This window comes from Eulemur rufifrons, chromosome 25 (assembly GCF_041146395.1).
Source record: "Eulemur rufifrons isolate Redbay chromosome 25, OSU_ERuf_1, whole genome shotgun sequence".
Taxonomy (NCBI): Eukaryota; Metazoa; Chordata; class Mammalia; order Primates; family Lemuridae; genus Eulemur; species Eulemur rufifrons.
The window spans coordinates 15,186,763-15,208,725 of record NC_091007.1 but is presented as its reverse complement, the minus strand read 5'-3'; the positions used below and the strand labels follow the sequence as shown (position 1 = coordinate 15,208,725).

Sequence of the window (21,963 nt, the reverse complement as noted above, 5' to 3'; positions counted from 1 at the left end):
TCATTTACTGGAAGGCTGGAATATGTGGTAGGTCCCTCTGTTCCTTGTAAAGAAGCTATCTATCAGAATTCTGGGGTCCCAATTTTTTTTTTTTGAGTCAAATTTTTTTAGAACGACCTTAGAAATAATCACCTGTTGTGGTGTTCATTTTATACATAAAGAAACATCCTCAGGTGGAAAGACATATCTAACCCAAGAGCTTTGTGTTGGAGCTAGGTTTGGTGCTCTTTTGGGTCACATATGTCTTAAAGGCATATACGGCTTTTGAGAGGGTTTAGTTAGTATACTGTTAGGAGAAGCAGAGATCTAAAATGATACAAGTCTGATACAAGTCTAGTCATTTTTAATGTAACTTGATAAAGACCTTTTTGTTTTGGATAAAATCTGAGGAAGACTATAGGGAAAACAGCCATAGTATTTAAAAAATACTGTGGAACCTCCATTTTATGTAAGTACTATACTAAATCAGAATTTCCAACTGTCATTCTTCGTTCAATGAGAAGAAAAAGATTAGGACATTTATTAAACATTTAAAATATAAAAAGCAATGAAAAAATTAACACTTGCTTCGCCCCAGGATTTTAAAAGAGAGACTGGGTTCCATATGCAGCTTGTTTCTAAAATTAAAATCCTGTCCCCTCAAAAGGTATCATAAGCTATTTTAAAAGATCAAACATCTTCATTTCATGTTGGTCAATGCAAGTAGCATTTCACACGGGTATTTAAAGTTCCTATTAAGTTTTCACAAAACTTTATCATGATAGGCCTATACAATGGGTGTAAGGAAAGACTTTACAAAGGATTTGCAACTCCAAATATTGGGGAAAGAGGAAAGGATGAAGGCAAGTTCCTATCAGCTTACTCTGCCTGTTGCATTTTTACCTCCAGAGTTCCTAACCTTTGCACATATGGATATGGAAACGAAGCAATAGTGTTGGCAGGTTAAGTCAACTGAAGAGCAACTTTTCTCCCCCCAATTCTTTGCAATTAACGGCCGGCAATTTTAAAAGCAAAAAGTACTTGTAAAGTGGTATGCATGTGTAAAGTAAGATAGATCACTATTTACACAACAGCAAACAGTCTCATTTTTCTTTTCGCATTTAAGCTAAAAATCTGTGACATCAATTTAGGCATTTTCTGTGGAATATTTTGTTAGCACTAACTAGAATATTTTCAGAAACAGAAGTCAAACTTGAAAACCAACTTTTCATGTACCCTACTTTAACTATTAAAAGCTACAAAGTTAGGAGCTTTGACATGGGTTTTCATTAGGTTGAAATTTTTAAAAGTGGTAATTGAGCAAAAGTTTTACATCTTAATTGGCAGAGCTGTAATAGCTGGTTAAGAATGTAAAACATTATAATCTCGTTTTATTAAAAAACAAAGTTTATCTTGAAACATCTTTTTAAGCTTAGTTTTGAAATTGAGGAAAATCTTTTCAAATAAAATAGATGAAAATGTGTTCAAGTCTGGTGAAATAGTGCTAAGCCATAATAAATATAATATCTGATATTTTAATAAGTAATTTCAAAAATAAGTCCACCATAAAGAGGTTGAGATGTAATGTCTTCAAGTTCCATGTTCATCTTATAACTTGGTTTTGGGTAAATCAAATGACAGTCCACTAGCATTTAAAGTATTTAGCCTTTGAAAAACATTTTTTCATTTATACAAATGATCATCCAAAGTAAAAAATATCACTTGAAACCTCCATTAACTTTTGTTTTAAATAACATCATGAAAAACTTGAGAAGAAAAGCCTAGAAAAATGAGTTAAAATCACCAAAATTGGCAAACATTGGTAACTTTTACTTCAAAGATTGTAAATAAACAGATACATCTTTCAATGGGCTTTCAAGCAGTTACACAACAAAGCATGTACTTCTTAGCAACATCACTATAAGACAGCAATGTATTCTCTTTAGCTTTTACCTGTTGTAATGCACTATAGGGTTTCCAAAACTTCTGCACATTGTGCTTTTCGTATCAAATTTTTATTAAAGATCTTAGCTGTTTTCTAAATGAATATCCTTTTTATTGGATTTTTCCAATTACAAATGAAATTTCATTTTACATCTATAATTAGAAACAACACTTACAATGGGACTGTACAAATTTAGGTCAAAATAAAAATATATGTATTTTGTGGCTTCATAAAACAACCTTTACTGTATCTTTAAAGAAAGCAGAAATAACAGCAATATATGTAAAAGTAATGATTTAATGACTATAAGCAAGACAAAGCAATAGAATTGTGCTTCTTTTGCAGACTGGGGACAATGAAATGTTTAGCTACAATTTTCCCATACAAACATGAAACAATATTCATATAGAATAAACACCCTTACAAATAACTGATGGGTGATGAACGTACACCAAAAGTTCGACCAAAGCAAAACACAAATTGAAAATTGGGGTTATTCATATTATAAATTCAACATGCTTGGTTGGTTCTATTTAAAAATACCTATAGAAGCTCATCATAATTTGCTTCTATTTCCAGACATTACAGAGAAGGCATATTCCATTGTTAATGATTAAAGCAACTTTTAAATTTGAGATTACAGCTATGCCACATATTAAAATAACTTTAGATAAAATGCCTTCTTCCAGCAATTTGCTGGTTTGTTTAAAAATTTGTTTTAGAATTACAGTGATCAATATGCATTTTAAAAATACATTAATTCCATCATAACCAATGAAAAATTAAGACACTATTTCCATATTTCTTAAAAGTTTTTCTTTACTGCAACAATTTTAAAAGTAAACATGTATTACTGGAAAAAAGTCAGTATTGCAATAATTTGCCAATTGCTTCTAATGGAATAGAATTTAGAATTAAATATCCACATTAAAAATATTCTATGCTGGCAGGCAAGGCTCAGCATAGGGTATGGGTATCTGCAAAGGTCGAACCAGTTGGGAGAATTTTAACAATCATTTCTGAATGCATGAAACACAATATTTTCTTTATAGTATTTATAAATATATCATACAATACTGTATCCTGTTATGTCATATACCAATATGGCATTGTACAACAAGCATAATGCCATCTGATTCTTACAAAAGCGAATCATTTAAACAAGTCAGTAAAATAAACGGTAGTACCCGCTTTTAGGCATACAGATTGTAAAACTGAAGTTTACTTTCCTTTGATCGGTTTTGCGTAGCAACAGAGAAGTAAAAATCAAACAGGAATCAAAATGGCTAAATATGCAAGAAATCGTTATTCACAGTGACATGGCTACATAGAATGCATTATTCTATGCATATTCTTTCCGTTTGTTGAATTTCAAGATAAAAAGCACTTGTTTTCTACAGATTCACAAAACAGCATAATAACAAGAACAATCAAGGAGAATGTAATGTAGGCGTTAGTTGAGTTTAACAAACTATGGCCCAATGGTTATATCCAATACAGAATTACTTCCAAATCCAAACAATGGTTACAGAAACCATTTCACATCTTCCCTAACACACAGAGAAAAAAATCTTGCCTGCCTTCCCAGAAACCAATACTTTATAGCAACAATCTTTCTTTTCAATTAACGTCCGTTAAGTATCACATCTAGTCCATCTTTTATAGCCAAATTTAATGTCACTACAAAAGAAAGCAAATTGGACGATAGTCACATGTATTAGCATCTATAAAGCTGTAATGTCATGAAGATATCTATATAAATCAGGGGTGTAAAATTTTTTTCCTTAACAGTCTCAGGTATCAACCAGAAGAAGTTGCTGATGACCCATTGACGGATGATTTTCGAGGTCTATTGGCAAAGGAAGATTGGTGGTTACCGCTGGGGCTGTTGCTGGTTCCATTCATGGTACTGGAAATGTGAGGAAACTGTGGGTGAGGAGACTGCACTGGAGTACTGGGGCTAGGCAAACAAGAAGAGGTGGAGGGGATACCTCCTGCTGGGCTGTTGGCCTTGTCACTCCCAGAGTCACTTTCCAGTTCTCCAGCATTTGTCAGTCCATCTCTCTGGTGACTGATCTTCATTCTTTTACAAGTAGGTCGAACTCTGTATTTCAAAGGAAGAGGACCATTCTACAAAGTTAAAAGGAAAAAAAAAAAAAATCACTCAACTCTTTAAATATAGTTTACCACCATAATCTAACAGTAGATAGATACACTATTTACCCTTCTCCAGGTATAAATGTAGGCAATATCCATTAGTGTATAGTAATCCTTTAAAGGTTCCTCTTCATACATGACATCAATCTATTGAAAGATATTTCAGTTATTAAGTAACATAAGAACAAAGGTAAATCTACATTTTTGTCATCTAAATACAATCCAAAAGTGCTTTAAAAAGCATATTCTCCAAACATTTGAACAAAGAAAGACTTCTCCTTGAAACTTCCAATGAGAAAAAATATTTCTAGAAATTGTTAAGGGATTTGTTTTCATAGCATAGAAGAAATTCATACCAAAGAGATATTTCAATGTTAGTGTTAAATTTAATTTTTTTCTATTGTTTTTTTGAAATTCCCCAAAAATTAAATTTTAAAAATATACATAAAATGCATGAAGACTATAAAAGTAGATACCTGGAAAGTATTAGGTATGTCCATTTTACTTCTGAGAAACTTTCTTAAGTGCATCACAGTCATTGCTGCTGGGCATCGTAAATATCTTTTATCATTCACCTAAGAGTACATTTAGAAAAGTAATTTTTTTCCCCTCAATTCCTAACTTTCAGATAAGAAGTTTCAATTCAGTTACCTGAATATGACAAAGGGTACTAATACCAACAAAACTGGACGTGACTGGACTAAACTCTCAACTAACTATACTTCGAGTTTACTATCATTATAAATACTAAATGAACAGATTCCTAATAAGGAAATTTTAAGTATGCCAAAGTATTTAACCATTTAAAATACAAGAAGAGCAATCATATATAAAATAAATTCTAATTATATCACATGTAGATCACTCTTAAACATCAAATATGACAATTTTCTTTTATTTAAGGGCAATATAACACCTGATAAAATCTAGAATCCAGTGTTTCTTCTGCATATTTCTGTAACATGGAACATACCTCCTCCTTCGATTTCTCTTTATCTTTGTTTACTTTCCGATCCAATCTAAGAAAGAGAAGTTATTAAGAAACAATGTATCCAACAAACATATTAGCATAAAATAGATTTCCTAGAGAATTTACCTGTTCTGGTCAAAGAATTCAATGGATAAGCTTATTATCTCATCATCAGTTATAATTCTCTTATCTTCATCTGCAACCTCTCCTCTATCTTCATTAGAGCCATTGGCAGCTAAAAAGACATTTTGAAGTTCAATTTTAAAACATTAAACATTTAATTAAAATATTTTATGTATACGAGAATGGAAATGGTACTTTAGATTAAGTTCAATTTTAATAAATTTTAATTACTGGATAGTTCTCTCCCAAAATAAAATGCCTCGCCCACCCAACCCACTAAAGAAGTTTACCATCAGCTGAAGGATGAGCTGCATAAAAATCCCTTCTTCTCTTCATTTCATCTGAAGGGGAATAAAAAAAGATTTAAACATCTGGCATAGCAGGAAAAAGAAATGAATAATCTCTTTAAATTCATTTTTTAAGCAAGTTACTCACTTTTGAAAAGCCCTGGAACTAATTTGTATACAATATCTTGAAGAGTTTTATCTGACCTGAAAAAGAATTAAAATAGTCACCTATTAACAAATATGGTAAAAACTAAAAATGTTCATAAGTTTTACAGATTCATTTTTTAATTGATTGTGATGCTGTCTGTAACTATAAGCTAAAAATTATTTATGAAAATAGTGTATGTATAGCACTCTTTTAAAACAGTAGAAAAATACTTTATTTTATATTCATTAATACATTCTTCATATTCACTCAGTCAAGAGAAGTGTACCTTTCAAGTTACTAAATTATGAATAGAGAATAAAAAGGTGAGAATGGAAGCACTTTAAACATTTCTTGCATGTCATGAAGTCCATAGAGCAATGCAAAAATGGGAAATTCATTCAATTTTTAGAGGACAGGGGACACAAAATCTTGAAATCACTTGAATACTGAACTTTGCCTAAAGTTGGTCATTATTAGTATGGCTAGTAATTAAAGGGCTACTCTCCACATTAGCTGGGAATTCAGAGGTAAATTTTCTGTGAGGAAACAAAGACAGTGGCCTACTGTATGTACATTATGCAACTGCAGTAACAATTACAAACAAGGAATTTAAATATTCTCCTACCTTATATTCAGCAGTGGTCTGGTTTTGTGAACTTGGACATCACAAATGGGACAATACTTGCTGGTTTCCAGGTAACGAACAATACACGTTTTACAGACTAGAAGTAGCAACACATAAAGTTTTTGTAAGTTTAGAAATTTGAGGCTAAAACATTAAAATTAGTGTCAGAAACCGAGAACTAGTAGAGAAGCAAGATAGTAAATGCCAAAGGTATTTCCAATTAAATAAACTAATTCAATTAATATCATGAGAACACATACATTGCAAATACGTATTAACAAAAAAAAATCACTATATGTAAGAGAAGCAAAGGACTCCACCGCTTTGTAACAACATTCCCACGAACTGCAGGAATTGTTAATAGTTTTCAAATTTCAGGACGAACGGTGAAATACACAAGACACAAAGGAGGACTAAAGCGCGGTACTTACAGGAATGTAGACATTCTATTATGGTTGTGGCATCAATGAAGTACCCTCCACAAAGCACACACATTAGGTGGGGATTTAGCTCAGTGATCTTGATTCTGGTTGTTCGATGCATTTCTGCTTGATAAAAGATCCTGCAAGACACAGAAATATTGGCCATAATTCACAGAATGAGAATTGAGATTATCTCCTGGAAGTCGTACACTCTGAAACACTGAGTTTATAAAACTCGTTTAACACTGTACAGCTGGACTGCCCCAACGGTTTCCACAGATCAGACCCGAATCAGTTCTACCGAACTGGCGAAAAAGGATGCAACTGGCGTTACTTCTGGTCTCAGGTCATTCCTGGAAGGAGAAGAAAAGGTCTGGAGTGGGGGCTGGGAGCTGAGCGTAGTCGGGTCTCTTTCTTCCATTTGTCCTCCAGCCTAGCAGCCCCAAGGCTGCTGCAAACGCCACAGTCCCCGCAGATATTTACCAACCACTAGGGCTTGTTCCAGGTCTCCAAATTTTTTGTAAAACTTCCTTACAAATCTTCGAACGAAAATCCCAGGGGTTCTTCTTGTGTTGGACGGTTCCAGCAAGCAGAACCTGGCGTGTTTTTACGCGATACCCAGGGAAAACAATTCTGCTCTATCTGCATCCCTGGCATTTCCGGAGCTGGGTGCCGGGGCCGCCGCAGCACCTCCAGTCGGCCTGGGGCTGGAGCTGAGCACGGCGGACGCCCGGGGCCGGGATGCGAGGGGCGGATCCGGCGGCGCCCGGGGCTCCGTCTCACTCCGGATTCGGAACTCGCCTCAGTCAGGTTTCCATAGCAACTTACACTTACACTTGGCATCCGGCCACCGCTGCAACTCCGCGCGGAGCCCGGCCCGAGCCCCGAGCCTCGGCGGCCGTGCGGGGCGGCCAGCGGCGGCGGCGGCGGCGGCGGGCGCGGGGGAGGGGCCGGCGCGCCGCGGGGGCGGGGCCGGGGTGGGGTGCGGGCGCAGGCGGCGCGGGGGTGGGGCGGCCCTGTGAGGCCGGCGGCGCAGGGCACCGGGATCCCGGGCGGCGAGGACCCAGCAGGCAGCCCCGGGGACTCCGGAGCCTGCGGCGGCGCCAACGGAAGGAAAATGCAAACCGCACTCCCGGCCATTTCGGACACTCTTGGGGGCCTCTTTCCACGTCGACGCGGTGCGAAGAGCTGGTTTCAGATCTTGACTCTTCGGTCTGTCCTGTTAGCAATCACTAGGTCAAAAATTTCACGAAGGGATCTTTTGAGAATTGCCAAGTGTGCACTTAGCCCGAAACCCTCAGGGCTCAAATTGCAGAGATGTTTATTGAACCGAACCTCTTTAAAGCTTCCTTCTCTAATATGAAGCTCTCTTGTAGATTAGATGAGCGATACAAAGTTTTGGAAAGGCTGAAAACTGAAATCTGTTTTACAAGAGGCGGAGAAGGGGGCAAAGCTCTGTGTTTTATTTGAACAAACTATGCTAGAGGCAAGCAAAACTACTTTAATCGGTACATTAGTGACAATATGTAAAGAACCATGTGACTAGCCCATTCCCAACGCTAAATCAACACCTTGTCAACCCTGAGCAATGATAGGAGAGAAAAACAAATGTCATTTTCTCAGCCAAACTTCCATACAACCCCCCACACGATGAAGTGATATTCCCAACAGATATCATATATTACAGAAAAGTCACGGTGGGGAACTGTCAGCAACAATACACCAGCCGACAATCAGGGAAGTCAATTACTTTGTGCACTATTCTTGAAAAATACACTTCTTATCCTCCCCCCCACCCTTCATTCATTTCAGAACCTGAAATAAGACTAAGCTTCTAGACCTGACTGAAGTACATTCTCAAAGCTCCCTTGAATGGAATCTAGGAACTTGTGAAACCTGCAGCAAGATGCATCTGAGGTTTTAATTCAAGGAATTTTAATGCATAAGAGGGAAATACCAATCAACATACCTCAATGGCTGAAATTAAGAGTTGAGTATTAAAAAATGGTAAACAAAAGCCTCTCTTAAGAATGTGACCACAGTGGCAACCAGCAAACCCAACCAGAAAACTTGTGTGATTCCTCAGTTATCTTTGGATTACTTGTTTAGAAGAATACCGTCAACATATTGTTAACACCAATCTAAGCAGGGTCACAGAGGAGTTGTATGTGGAGCACTGTTCCTAAAAAGTAGTAATATTTCAATCCAATTGTACTTGGTGATTAAAGACAGGCCTTCATAGTGCTTAAAGAGAATTCTCCTTGTGAAACCACAGGATCTTTCCTAGAAAGATAGTTAGAAGTGATACTTCTGTTGGCCTGTGAAAGCATATTACATTAAAGACACTGATCATGAAGTTCATGAAGTGGCTCCAATAAAAATAGCTGCCTTTATTTCTCCTCTATCTTACAGAAAACCAACACCATACAAACAGAAATATTAACACCAAGAACAATCAAATCTCAGTAGAGGGTTATCTACTGGTTGGCTTTGAACATTTAAGTCACTTGTACTTGACCAAAACTCTTTCAAATTCATCTTAAGCCTTAATTCACACAACTCCTCTACCTCAATTCAGAAGAATCTGGCCACAGTCCTGTTACCATTTATAATGCTAATACATATCTCTTTGTAACATATGTAAAAATCAGTTCTTTATTTCTTTATGCCATTTGAAAGTACTAGTAACCTAATGAAGACTTCTAAAATGTTTGACATCCTTGATAAGATTTGAGAAACAATCCCTTGCAACTTAGAAATGAAAACCTTCTAGGTTCCAACCCAGAAACTACAAGTTAAGCAAGCAAAAATGCACAAAATATACAATGGTAAAAAAAAAAAAATGCTCAACACTTAAAACTTGCCATTATAACATATTCAGTTGGGGCTGTCAGTTTTTAGTTGGAGGCCTAACACCAGTAATGTCAAAATGAAGCAAAACAGAAGCAAGTTCTAATGTTAACAATCAGCTTGCCTACTGCAATCTAAGAAATGCAAATGAACTCCATAACCCCAGTTCGGGCTCACAGCCCAATACAAGTATGGGTAAAGTTGGGGTTAACTTGGCTCCTGGGGAGAATTTTGCCTATTTGGGCAATTAAAATACATCCAAGAACTTAGAATTGATGGATTTATCAAATACAATTAAATGCTTAATTTTCTCACAGAAGCTTGTGTTTGTGTGTGCACGTGCATACACATTCACTTTTATATGGCTTTAAAGATAACCTTACTAGGTGCATAACTTGCAAAGGTAGGTTATCTCAAACACCTCTGCTTGCACCTTGGGACAGATGTATAGGAATGAACTCAAGTATAAAAAATTTAGAATTTTGCTCATAAAGTCAACTTCAGATTTCTAATCAGTCTACTCAAAACTCAAATGTCAATACATAGTCTCATAACTTGGTATATACTCTCAACAATTTGCATCCTTAAGTATCAAGTCTTTAGTGTCACAACTTTGGGGTTAAGGTTCCTATAAAATATAGACTGAACTACTCATAACATTCTACATACCAGCAACCTACACTTGTATTTGGATAAACATGCTCGGAATTTTGCCTACTTTAAGGGAAGGGGTTAATACATGCTTCTCTTTCAAATATTGAACCGTGACCACTAAGCCCACTAAATCCTTTTATTGCAATTGGGAATGATCAAAGTCTCTCTACTTGTTTACTTCCAATTATTAACTGTAAATCTCTGGGGAAAAGATCATGCTATATCGCTGACAAGCCTAAATGACTGCGTAAACATATGCAATCAACTTTTTAGTGCTCCCTTCCCAAAGCATCCCTTTGCCAAATGACCTATGCTGACATTTAGCAAAATCTATAAAACATAGTAGACTTGAGTCATGTTTCTGAGTGCATCCCATAGCAGAGGTTGAGAGCAAAGTTGTAGTCTCCGAGAGGGAAAAAAAGAAAAAGGGGAAAAAAGAAGTAGAGAGAAAGGAAACCTCCAACAAGACTAACGTCCAGTCACCATCTTCACTCCAAAAAAAGCTCCAAATTTGAAATGCCCACTTCCCAGGGAGCACTTCCCAAGTAATGTTTAGAGCACTTATCCAAGACTCCCCACAAACACCACCTTGAAAACTTTACCATTTTCCACACAAATGCAGGAGACCTTGGAAACAACTGGGAACCGCCATCTTACAAGCCATCCAATTTCACACAAGTGTCCCTCCAACTTAAGTTAATAACATTTTTGTTGGGGCTCTCCCCTGGCTAACACCCACCCTGGAGGGATCGCCGTCCTCCACGCAACCCGTCCCTATAAAATGGGGGCGTTCTCTGGACGTTTAAACCCCTCAAAAGCCCCTTTTTCGGGAGAGGAGGGAAGCCACTTGACCCAAGCAGCTCCCGATTTCAGGATCCCGTCCCGGTTTCATCAAAATCTACCTCTCAACAAAGGGCGCTGCGGCCGGGGGAGCCGCCGAGGCTGGAAGTACGAGTGTTCTCCTCGGGGGCCATGTGCGTCGCGAGGGTGCCGAGGGGCGCTCGGGGGAGAAAGGAACTAAAACGTGGGGCGCGCGCGGCGCGGCGGGGCCGGGGCCGGGCGGGCGGCGGCGGCTGGAGCGGCGCCGAGCCCGGCTGGCGGCGGCGGCGCGGCGCGGGCTGCGGGTCGGTCCCGGCGCCGCGGGAGCCGGCGGGCGGCGGGGGCGCGCGGGCGCGGGCGCGGGGCGGCGCGGGGCTCGGCGCCCACGCTGTCAGCGCCCTCCCGGCGGCGCGGCCGGGCGGGGGGGGGCCGCTCCCCTCCACCCGCGGCCGGCCCGAGCCCCGCGCGGCCCCCGCCGGCCCCCGGCCCCGGCCCGGAGGCGCCCGGCCTCCTACGTACCCGGAAAGAGCAGCCGGCGAGAGGCGATCGAAGCGGGCGGAAAAGACAATGAAAGTTAAAAGTCGTTCAGCAGAAAATGAACGCGAGCCAAGCGGCCATCTTGGAGCGAGCTGCAGCCGCCGCTGTCAATGGGCACCGCGCGCGAGGCCGCCGCGGCCGTCAGCTCATGCCGCGCCGCTCCCGGGCCGCGGCCTCCTGCTCCGCGCCGGCCTCCTCCTGCGCCGCGGCCTCCGCCTCCGCCTCCGCCGCGGCCTCCAACGCCGCCTCCTCCGCCTCGGCCGCCGCCGCCTCCGCCCGCTCGGCGCTCGGGGGAGGGAGCGCGCGGAGGGGGCGCGAGCGGTATTATTCTGCGGGGCCGGGCGGCGCTGCTAATCCGGAGCGGGGCTCCCTCGCCAACATCCCCATTGTCTCGCCCGATCTCTGCCTTTAATACTACGATTATTTCATAGTTGCCGTGGGGGGAGCGGGGCTGGTGGGGGGCGCCGTGTGTGTGCGTGCGGAGAGGCGGGGGGAGGGGAGGAAGGATGAGGAGGGGGAGGGGAGGGTGGAAAAAAAATGCACCGCTGAAGGCAGAGTGGAAACTGACACCGGCTCCAAAATGGCTCGGAGTCCGCCCGCCCCCTCCCCCCGCCGCCCCCCCACCGGGTCACGTGCTCCCCTCATTCCTTAAGGGCGGCCTGGGAATTAGTGTCGGTGTAGTCGGGCCCGTGGCCGCCCCCTCCCCTCCGAGCCGCGCGCCCGGGCCCCCTCCCCCTCGCTCTGCGCCGCGGCGGCGGCGGTGGCGGCGCTGGCGCGGGCGCGGAGACATTTCTCCACAGCGCCACACGCGCCGCCCTGCTCGGCGCGGGCATCGCTCCGGCCCCGCACGCCGCGCAGCCCACCCCGCCCCCCGTTATTTCTTTCTTTCTGCCGCCGCCTCTGCCCGCGGCGCACACGGTCGCCGCCGCCCCCCGCCGGGCCCACGGGCCGCGGCCCAGACTCGGCGCCGCGGCGCGGAACCTGCGCCCGACTTGGGCTCGCGGAAACAACAGCGCCCGCCCCTGCCTTCCCGCGGCCGCGCCGGCCCCTTCCCCGCCCGCCGGCGGCCGAGGCGGGGCGCGCGCGGGCAGCGGTCGCTCCGGGCAGGGGCTCCGCGCCGGGCCGGGCGGACGGCCGAGGGCGGGCTGCGGTGGAGTCCTCCCGCGCAGGTAACGGACCGGGCCGGCCCCCGCCCGCGCCCCGAAGCTGGGGTCTTCGACGAACCCCGGAGATCGCATCCTTTCCCACTGTGTTTAACTTTAATCCAGGGAAAAGGCGATCGTTAAAAGTTAACACTCATCGTAGCCAGCTCTTCACACAAAGTAATAATTAACACACAAACTCCAATCCAAACAAAATATCACCACTCTTTTTGTGCAAACAACACCTTATTTATTCACAGTGTAACGCTGTCTACTTCCTTTCATAACACTTGAAAAAGATCAAAATAGGATAATTGTACAGGTACAAAAGATGACTCAAATACTTGGGCACCATTTCCCTCTTAACCCTTACGCACGTGTAAAAAAAGTGTCAAAGTTGATGAATGGCATAAATTCAAAAGGAAAATTTTTTTTCTACTGGAAAGGAGGATCCAGCTCGAACAAACGATGGTTGGGCGGAAGGCAAGGCGTTTCTGGTGTTCCTCTTCCCTCTTGGGCGGATCGTTAACTTTCCCATGTCACAACTGAGTTGCTCTTTCCAGGCTTTTCGAAGCATCTTTAAGTTTCCCCACCAAGTCCTAAAAGATGTATACAATGCCACGCATAAAACGCAGAAAGAAGAATCCAAATTCAAGAAAGATGCAAGAAAAAACTCAGGAGACACTTTCCAAACAAGTTTAAAATTCAGTAGGATTTCAACCTTTGACAAACCACTTTCGGTCAAAAGAAGCGGGTCCTCTAAAATAGCTCATCTTCCAATAGACTATTTGCCTTCCGATGGAAACATGATTTCTAACAGAATCCTCTTAACGGACAAGGTATATAACTACAACTTCTTAAGTTATCTAACAAAGGTTATGCTGTTTACACGTTTTCTAAAAGTTTAAAGTTTGATTAATGGTACATTAAAACAACTCTGTAGGAGATGCCTTTGAAAACTTCAGCTTCATCTAAATTTCCAGTAATGCTATTAATTTTTTCAAGTGGTAAGAAATAAATTCGTTTTCATATCCATTAATCAATGTAGTTTTGAAATTTCCTAGTCTTATATTGGCAATATAAAGTTTTACAATTTTATGCCCTTTATAAAAAGCCATTTAAAACTGCTGTTTAAAAATCCAATTTTGAAAGTTTAATTCAATTTCTAAAAGCAAAGACATTTTCAAAGCCATATTCTTAATTTTGCTTTATCTTATTGAATCAAACTCATGAATAGAAGAAATTTACACTAAACGCTGCACTTCAAAAGCTTATTTTAATCTGAAGAGCAGCAAATATAGACCAATTTTCTATTAGTAACATCTTAATTTCAAAAGTGAAGCCTATGTTAAAGTATTACTTGTGAAGCCCCCTTCCCATTAAATCCTTAACCAACCTTGATTATCTGCTGACAGATGATTATTTTGTCTTTTGAACTTTCAGAAGCAAAATTCTCAATTACACATTTATAAAAAGATAGGCATATTTACAGACCCTAATACTGTACCTGTAATTGTTCCATGTTGCAACTAAAACTAATCTCTGGGTAGGTTCGGGAATCATCATTCTACGGAAGAAAAAACTGCTGTTTATTTAAATCAAGGAAATTTCAAATTTCATTACACATTTCATTTTTAGACAGGGCTTTATCTATAAATACCTCTACATTTAAGGTCACCAAATACGCAGGTCTGTACATCTTATGAAGTTGATTGGTCTAAAACAACACAGCACATACATATATCAGCCTTTAAGTCCATTTATTTTTAAAGTTTCCTAAATCCCCCTTGAGAAGTTTGTTAAACTTTACCTTTATCTGATATTCCAACCGCCAGGAAACATCAGTTATATGAGGGAGAGATCTGCCTATACTGAAAGACATAATGTTAATTTTGTACATAATAGCTACAAAAAAACTTTCGTATTTATATTTACTAAGAATGATGTCTACTTTCCACCCTCACCCCATTTTAATCCATTATGAATTTAAAACATTGTTAAACTTATTTTCAAGTTCTGAATAGTAAAAGCATTAAAAAATTACCTCAATAAACTTTATCTTTAAAAACATTAGCTTAACTTCAATTGTTTGACTTGCCCTTTGGCCCCTTTTCTTTGGGTCAAGATCCCTGGCTTTTTTGCCCTGTTTTATTTCATACCAGCACTTTCTGTTCATACCTGCAAGTGAAAAGTGCCTCAGCTTGACACCTTATACAGTACCTACCTTCCCAGTAGGCTTTCTAGGGAATTCTTATTATTCTGGGGAGGAAAAAGAAAGAAAGAAAATCTTTGCAAACAGAGAAGAAAAATAGTAATTGTTAATTTGAAATTTTAAAGTAAGTAACCTGATATTCCGTGCAAAACAGTTCTATTTGCTCTCTGTCAAATTTGCAGTCTTCTAGATAGGTACTATAGAAAAAAAAAAAAAAAAAAAAAACCAAAGTTTAGTTTCCATTTTTAAAACTGAAATTGAAATCATAAAGGTAGTATTTGAAAGTAAATGGTATTTAAATAAATCCTGTACCTCAGAGTTGATTTGTCAGCTCGGTGCTTTCCTGCCTCCAGTATGTAAGTTGCAGCTGCTGTATGACAATGTTTTAAAACCACTGGGTCGATATGTTTCAAGTCTGGGTGATCTAAAATAAATTAAGTACCAATGATGCCTGGGATAATAAATTCTTTATAGTCATGTTTCCAAAAAGGGTATTTTAATTTGGGTAAAAAAATCCTACAAACAGGGTAACAAAAATAATTCAACTATAAGGACTGTCAATTATAAATAAATGACATAAGCTACAAGGTCAATTTGCAAAACAATAAAAAGGACACATCAATAATTCTGTTATCTGGTTTCAATTAACTTCTTTTATCTTGCCTTCTTATTTTTACTATTTCTTAAAAAACATTATAGCCCCAAAGAAAAAAACAGTACAAGGGTCATTCTAACACTGGGTGGAATAAATTCAAAAGAAAAAACAAGAAGATAAATATTTTACATGGTGTAAATTTTGGAATGAATAAACTTTTACTCTAAAAAATCATGAATTTAGAGTAACTGGCTCCGTGGACATTAATACATCAAGGGGATGGAAAGGAGGACATTAATTCAGAATATAAAATATAAATTTCACAATTATATCAATATTTTCAGGTTTTGACAGCCATCCTTTTTTTTTTTTTTCAGATTAACCCAGGTGGTGGTTACTATTTTCGTTTGAAGAACTTCCACTTTCATACTTTTTGTACAAGTGTTTAGTTTATGAAACCACAAAAAAAAACACAAAAATTTGAATTGTTGGGATATTTATATTTAAGAAAATTATCTAAAAACGACCTGTCTTAAAATATGCCTTCAATCCATACTGACACTACACTCCGCAATCACTAACCCGACCGCTTAAAAGAAACTCGCCTCCTGGTAACTGGTGCGGAACAAAGTATTGTGGATCATATTTTAAGGTTCTAGGCGTAGAACCTGTGTAAATCACATAGAACTAGGGTGTTGGGGTGATCATATGAACTTGAGGTATTCGCTAAGTTGAAAAATGTCAACACTATTTGACCTAGTAATTACTTCGGAAACAGACCCTTTTAAACCTTTGCCAGCCTAGCCCTGGAAGTTTGAATTGCAGGGAACTCCCCAGATGAAGTCCAAGTGTCAAAACAGCCGCCAGCCTCAGACAAGCCTAAAAACCTTAGCTGTTTAGGCCACAAACAAGACTTCAACACGGGCTTTACAAAGGAACAAAGAGGCTGAGAGGGAAAGCAGGCCAGGAACGTGTGGCTGGCTATGTGCAGGTGCCAAGTGGGGACAGAACAATGCTCCGGGGTCTGCTCTGGGTCCTGGCAGAGCCACGTCCCCACACTCCGTCCGGAGCGAAGGGCAAAGCCCGGAGACTTCCTCTTCCCGAGGCTTTCGCCCTCTGGCTCCGTCTGGCTCCTCTTCTCCGAGCGCCCCTCCACCCCGGCCGATGCAGCTCAGAGCCGAGCGGCTTACCTAACACGGCCTCGTCCGCCTGGGCGTCCAGCAGGCTCTGGAAAGCCGCCCGGAGGAGAAGCGTGAAGGCGTTGGAGTCGAAGGAGCCGGGATCGGCCAGCATCTGGAAGCCTTTCTGCACATACTCCGAGAGCTCCATTGTGAGCGCGCCGTGACCTTCGACACGCGCACCACGTGACACACGCCGCGCGCTCAGCTGATGCGGCCGCGCGCGCACTCGGCTCGGGACGGCCGGGCGGGCTGCGCGGCCTCCCCGCCCGGGGCCTCCCCGCCGGCCTCCCCGCCGGCCCCGCGCCCGCGCCCGCCCCCGCGCCCCCTGCCGCCGCCCCCGTCCAGCCCGTCCTGCCTCCGCGCAGGCCGCGGGAGCGCCCAGGCTGGGCTGGAAGCGCGGCCCCGGGCGCTTTGTGGACTAGCTGGGCGCTTTCTCCTGCACTCGCCGCTCGCCGCGGACAGACACCAGCTCGGGTCGCGCGAGACCCCTGGGGAGGTCGTGCCGGGTGGGGGTAGCCCGGCCCCCACCTCCCGGCAAACTGCGCCCTCCCCGTTCCTCGCTCAGCGCCAAATCCTGCGGGAAGCTCCGATCTAAGGCAACTGGTTTTTGTTTGTTTTTGTGTTTATTATTATTTTTTTTTAACTCACCAGCTTAACTTCACAGCACTGCCCTTTTATGAATGAGACTGTAAGACATCTAATTATATAATTCTTGCCTATTTTTACTTTTTCTTTGTCATTTCTGGAACACGGCAATAGATTCCTTCCTGCCTGGGAGGGGGTGTGTATATACATCTATACATATAGCGCGTGTGTGCACATACTGTACTTCAACAATTGGGGAATTAATAAACTGTTCATGAACATATTTGACAGGATTATTGACCATTTTACCGCCGCTGCAAATAAATACCTTTCAAAAGCAAACTGCGAAACAAATTTTGTGCTACTCTACTCACTACATCTATGAATCCAGTTTTGGTTGCTCCATAGGATCTTAATAAATATATTTACCTTAATATAGTTAGAAATGACAAGATTTTTATTAGAGGTGAATTATTGTTTTGGATGCCCGTAACTTTAAAGATTCAAATACTGTATAAAGTTTAACTTCACCTCTAGTTCTACGAAGTTGGTTGAGAAAACAAGAGTGATTCTTTAAAAAAACAAAACAAAAAACACCGTGAAGCAAAGCAGACTAGGCATTTTTGATGAAAAGAATTTGAAAAGTAAAAAATGCATAGTTCTTCGAGGGTGGAGGGAAGGATTACGGAACAAGAAAGCTGTTTTAGTCTTCAGGAGCGATTATTTGCAAAGTTAGACTCAACGTGAAACAGTCTTTTCTTTGGCATAATTTAGGTGCCTATTTGAAAAAAAAATGTTAATATGGTCAACATTTAACCTTGTATCAATATGTAAAGAATATCTCATTTCACAACAGGATGAGAATGGACTAATTTAGCATCAGTAACAGATTGAGTAATTCTACTGAGTACTCCACTGAAAGCTTTGAAAGGCACGTGCACTGCCTGTTCACTCAGTGAGCATATAGTAGCAGTGAAGGATTTAAAAGTCTCCCTAGGGTCTTTATGAAACAAACACCTATTAATCATGTTCATCTTCTCTTCCCATCTCTCATTTTCTTTCTAATTTGTCTCTCAGCAGTAGTAAAATATCAGTTGAAAAATTTTAAAATATCTGATTTACAGAGGGAATATTTTACAGGGCAGAGTTGTATAAATGTTCAACAATATTACCACCACCCAAACCCATTATGTCTATTACACATAGTTTATGACCTAGCATAACATAGATTAATCCTCTAATACAATTTGAGTTGATAACTGTAATTATATTCAATTTAGTATAAAAAATACTGCAAGAACATAGATTTTAAAATGTTATTTTAAAAGAGGAAAGTAAACACAAGTGGTTGTGAGTTTGTGGGCATAAAATTTAGGAAATTCACGAAGATTGTTTCCTTAATAGCTGTCATATTACTCTCTTGCCCACATGTAAGTACTTTCTCTTATGGAATGTTTGTTCTCCTCTGCCTAAACATAGTCATGTGTTAGGCCCAAGTGATGGGTACATTTTCAGCCCACACAAAAATTTTAACCATAATGTTTTCTGATGCTATAAAACTGGAATTTTCCTGCTCAGGTACATTTATTTCAACTCCTTTTGAAAGAGGCACAGGATTGAGTATTTGTTTAAATGCAGAACATACGTCTTTGACAAGTCATTGAAATACATAGAGGGATGATGATGATTAAAAGACATGATTACCCAGACATAGACTCTCTTGGTTGCAGCTATAAAATCAATGCATTTTATATTAGAAAAACTATGTATGAACATATCCTGAAAGTGTGAAGCTACTAGTTAAAATTTTGCCTTAATCACTGAAAGCAGCACTGGAACTTTCACAAAACCTTAAAAAATTCTGCAAGTTCAAAGCCAATAGAATAAATTTGGCCTCAAAGAGCCTTTTAAAATAACAATTATATGCAACTGAAAATAACCAAATAGATATGCAAATACCTTCATGTTAATATATCTTGCCTTCTAAACTGCAAAGGTGGTTTAGAAGGTAGGCAATGCTGATAAATTTTTCTTTTTGAGAATCTAGAAATTATTTCAAGAACTAGTAAATGTCATTTTAAACAATGTTTTAGAGTTTCAAAATATATTGTATCCTTTGGTTAATTTTTTTAAGAAACCAACTTAATATTGACCCCTGTATTGTGATTACAGTTAAAATGGCCAGGATCTATGTGGCCAGCTTTTCCCACAGGCCTCATTGTTACACTTGTTAGTTTTATGAATTAAAATACTATCTTTTTTAGATTGTATAAGTACTTTTGTACTAAGAACTCTGAAGGAAAGTATTCCTTTAGATTGAAGAGTTTGTGGAACATCCATGGGAAGGGAAAAAAAATCTTAATATGTTTAAATGCCAATGAAACATCCAGAAGTTTTAACTGGCTTGTATATTATGTGTTCTAGTGCAAATCTATTTTATCCCTGTCCCTGAAATACTTGCTCATTTTCTTAGGGAAGGAAGTTAAAAACAGTTAAAAACTGCCCATATATAAGAAACCATCCTTTCTCTGTCTCCTAATACTGATTTTGTGATGATTATCTTCAAACCTTGAGATACTACTGAAAGTAGAATTTTCTGTTTTTAAGCTATTTTAACCACAAATGGACAGTTGGGAAGAGTATTTAACTGAGTTATATGACATGTGAGAGTATAGTTCAAAAACCATTTCAGTGAAGTTTATAAAACCTATCTACATCCTTTTATTTTGTTAAATATCTTAACTTGGTAAGGCATAGATTGGGACTTGGAATTTGGTCAAGTTTTTGCACATTCATGATCACAGATTTCAGTGGTTTCAAATTGCATCTTTATATCACCTACATTGTCAAACTCCAAATTGAGTATTCAGAGGGGACAGTAAAGCTTTTATTTTCAAATTAAACATATAAACCAATCCCTGATCATTTCTAAGTGGTCATTGCTACAATAATTAATAGAGGCAAATATCTGTTTTCTCACGTATCATAGCCTTGTTTGTGTATGTGGATTTTAAAATAAAACTCAAATGAATTTCAGTGTAGTCAGTGCCTTTATATATGAGGACAATTGAAATACTAATTAAATTTAAAAAACTGGAACCACGGGAATGAAAATCAATGATACAATGTTCTCTAAACCAATTAGAAAATTCATTCTTATGGTTTTGCACAAGTGTTTTGGATTTTTCTCTAAAACTTTATTGAAAACATTTAGATTGGTAAATAGTATAATTTCTATTTAATATTTTCATCATTTAGTACATTTTAAAAATTTCATTTATGATATATAGTTGTATCAGGAAAATATAAAACTTTAAAATATAGCAAGAAAAATTAACTTTTTGAAATCTAAGTTTTGAAAGATCAAATTATCACGCTACTAAAAAATTGAGTTTCTTATAAAGATAAATCTCAAAACATTTTCTGAAGTTCGAAAACTATAAACAGAAAATTCTATAGTCAAGATTTTGGCAAGGAAAATACTCTTGAATTTCTGAAGTGAAATTTGGGAGCTATCTTCAGTGGTCCCATGCCATGATTTTCTTAGCCACCTGAGTCAGTTTACTAGCTAACTCTGCAAAATTAGAGGAACATATCTAAGAATCAAATTATAATTTTTAATATCAAATTTTTATATCTCACCAGTCTATAGACTTTAAAAGATTTTGTGCATATTAGAAAAATCATGTCTACTATTTAGGACTTCATTGTAACACATTGAAACTTCCTTTAGGAAATTTGATCCCTTATTTTTAAGCAAAACAATTAATGTCACATGGGATTGATATTGACAATGTCACATCTGAGTCCTATAGACAAAAATTATAAAATCTTTAGGAAGAAACGAGGAATTGATTCATAAAAAAGAAAATGAAAAATTAAAGATAAGAAAATTAGGAAGAAATGAAAGAAAGCAATTGTACTCCATGTAACATTTAATGAGAAAAGAACAGGTTGAATTATGTGTTTTAGGATTTCTCTCCATAGACAAATAAAAAACAATAATTTGCCTTTAAATTCAGTAAGTGATTTAAATGAATATAATTCACTTATATTTTGTATGGGTTATTAAAAGCAAGTTTATTTCTTAAATAACATAACATATCTTCTTCACCAGTTAATTGATACAAAAATTAGGAGCTGGACAATCATCCAATAAATTTTGTCAAGTAGACAATTTAGATAATAAGCACATTTACCCCAGTCAATGGCTGGTTGACTTTTTTTTCTCTATTTCAATTATAAAGATCACCATTTTGGTTTCCTATTTCATTGATCTGGTATCATCCAGAATGGCCAATAGCTTAGCTGTGAAAGAATAAAAGTGAAGCATAGATTGTTGAAACAAGTTTACTATGACGAATATATCTAATTCTTCTACATGTATGCAGACTGTCCTTTAAATTTTTTGTATATTTTTACAAAGAGAAGAGAGGGAAGGAGGAAGGAAAGAAGAGAGGGAAAGAGAGAAAGGGAAAAGGAAGAGGCAGGAAGTGAGGAAGGCAGTCTAGTTTTTCCCTCCATGAGAAGAAATATCACAAAAAGCTTATTTACTCTTTATCTTCTCTGACACAATCCATTACAGCAAGATTCTTTTAGCTACACTGAATTCAACTGAGCTCCACAGTTATGCTCAAAATAGACTGGAAGATCATCTGTCATGCCCAGAATCTAATCACTTTCAAGGTGTCCTACATTTAGACTACAACAGCAGAGAATATCTAACAGATTC

The 21,963-nt window shown here is 39.5% G+C and overlaps 2 protein-coding genes across 5 annotated transcripts; both read right to left on the bottom strand.

Annotated features, from left to right (window-relative positions):
• Positions 1–1,553: 1,553 nt before the first annotated feature.
• BMI1 (BMI1 proto-oncogene, polycomb ring finger) lies at positions 1,554–12,081 on the bottom strand. 4 transcript variants are annotated; one of them, XM_069458693.1, is made up of 11 exons: positions 7,485–7,599; positions 7,140–7,195; positions 6,666–6,796; positions 6,235–6,331; positions 5,610–5,665; positions 5,465–5,515; positions 5,178–5,286; positions 5,055–5,100; positions 4,558–4,656; positions 4,148–4,228; positions 1,554–4,054 (listed from the first exon to the last, which is right to left on the bottom strand). In XM_069458693.1, the coding sequence occupies exons 1-11, from the start codon at positions 7,497–7,499 to the stop codon at positions 3,725–3,727; spliced, it is 1,071 nt and encodes a 356-aa protein (XP_069314794.1). In that variant the 5' UTR covers positions 7,500–7,599; the 3' UTR covers positions 1,554–3,724. The 4 variants fall into 4 exon arrangements, with proteins under 4 accessions (XP_069314794.1, XP_069314796.1, XP_069314798.1 ...); XM_069458695.1 differs by lacking the exons at positions 7,140–7,195; positions 7,485–7,599 and adding an exon at positions 11,063–11,282; XM_069458697.1 differs by lacking the exon at positions 7,140–7,195 and having other exon boundaries at positions 7,491–7,599.
• Positions 12,082–12,887: 806 nt separating this feature from the next.
• On the bottom strand, positions 12,888–16,822 carry COMMD3 (COMM domain containing 3). The gene is made up of 8 exons (XM_069458698.1): positions 16,656–16,822; positions 15,183–15,294; positions 15,004–15,067; positions 14,883–14,917; positions 14,469–14,529; positions 14,319–14,375; positions 14,166–14,225; positions 12,888–13,257 (listed from the first exon to the last, which is right to left on the bottom strand). The coding sequence occupies exons 1-8, from the start codon at positions 16,792–16,794 to the stop codon at positions 13,198–13,200; spliced, it is 588 nt and encodes a 195-aa protein (XP_069314799.1). The 5' UTR covers positions 16,795–16,822; the 3' UTR covers positions 12,888–13,197.
• Positions 16,823–21,963: the final 5,141 nt, after the last annotated feature.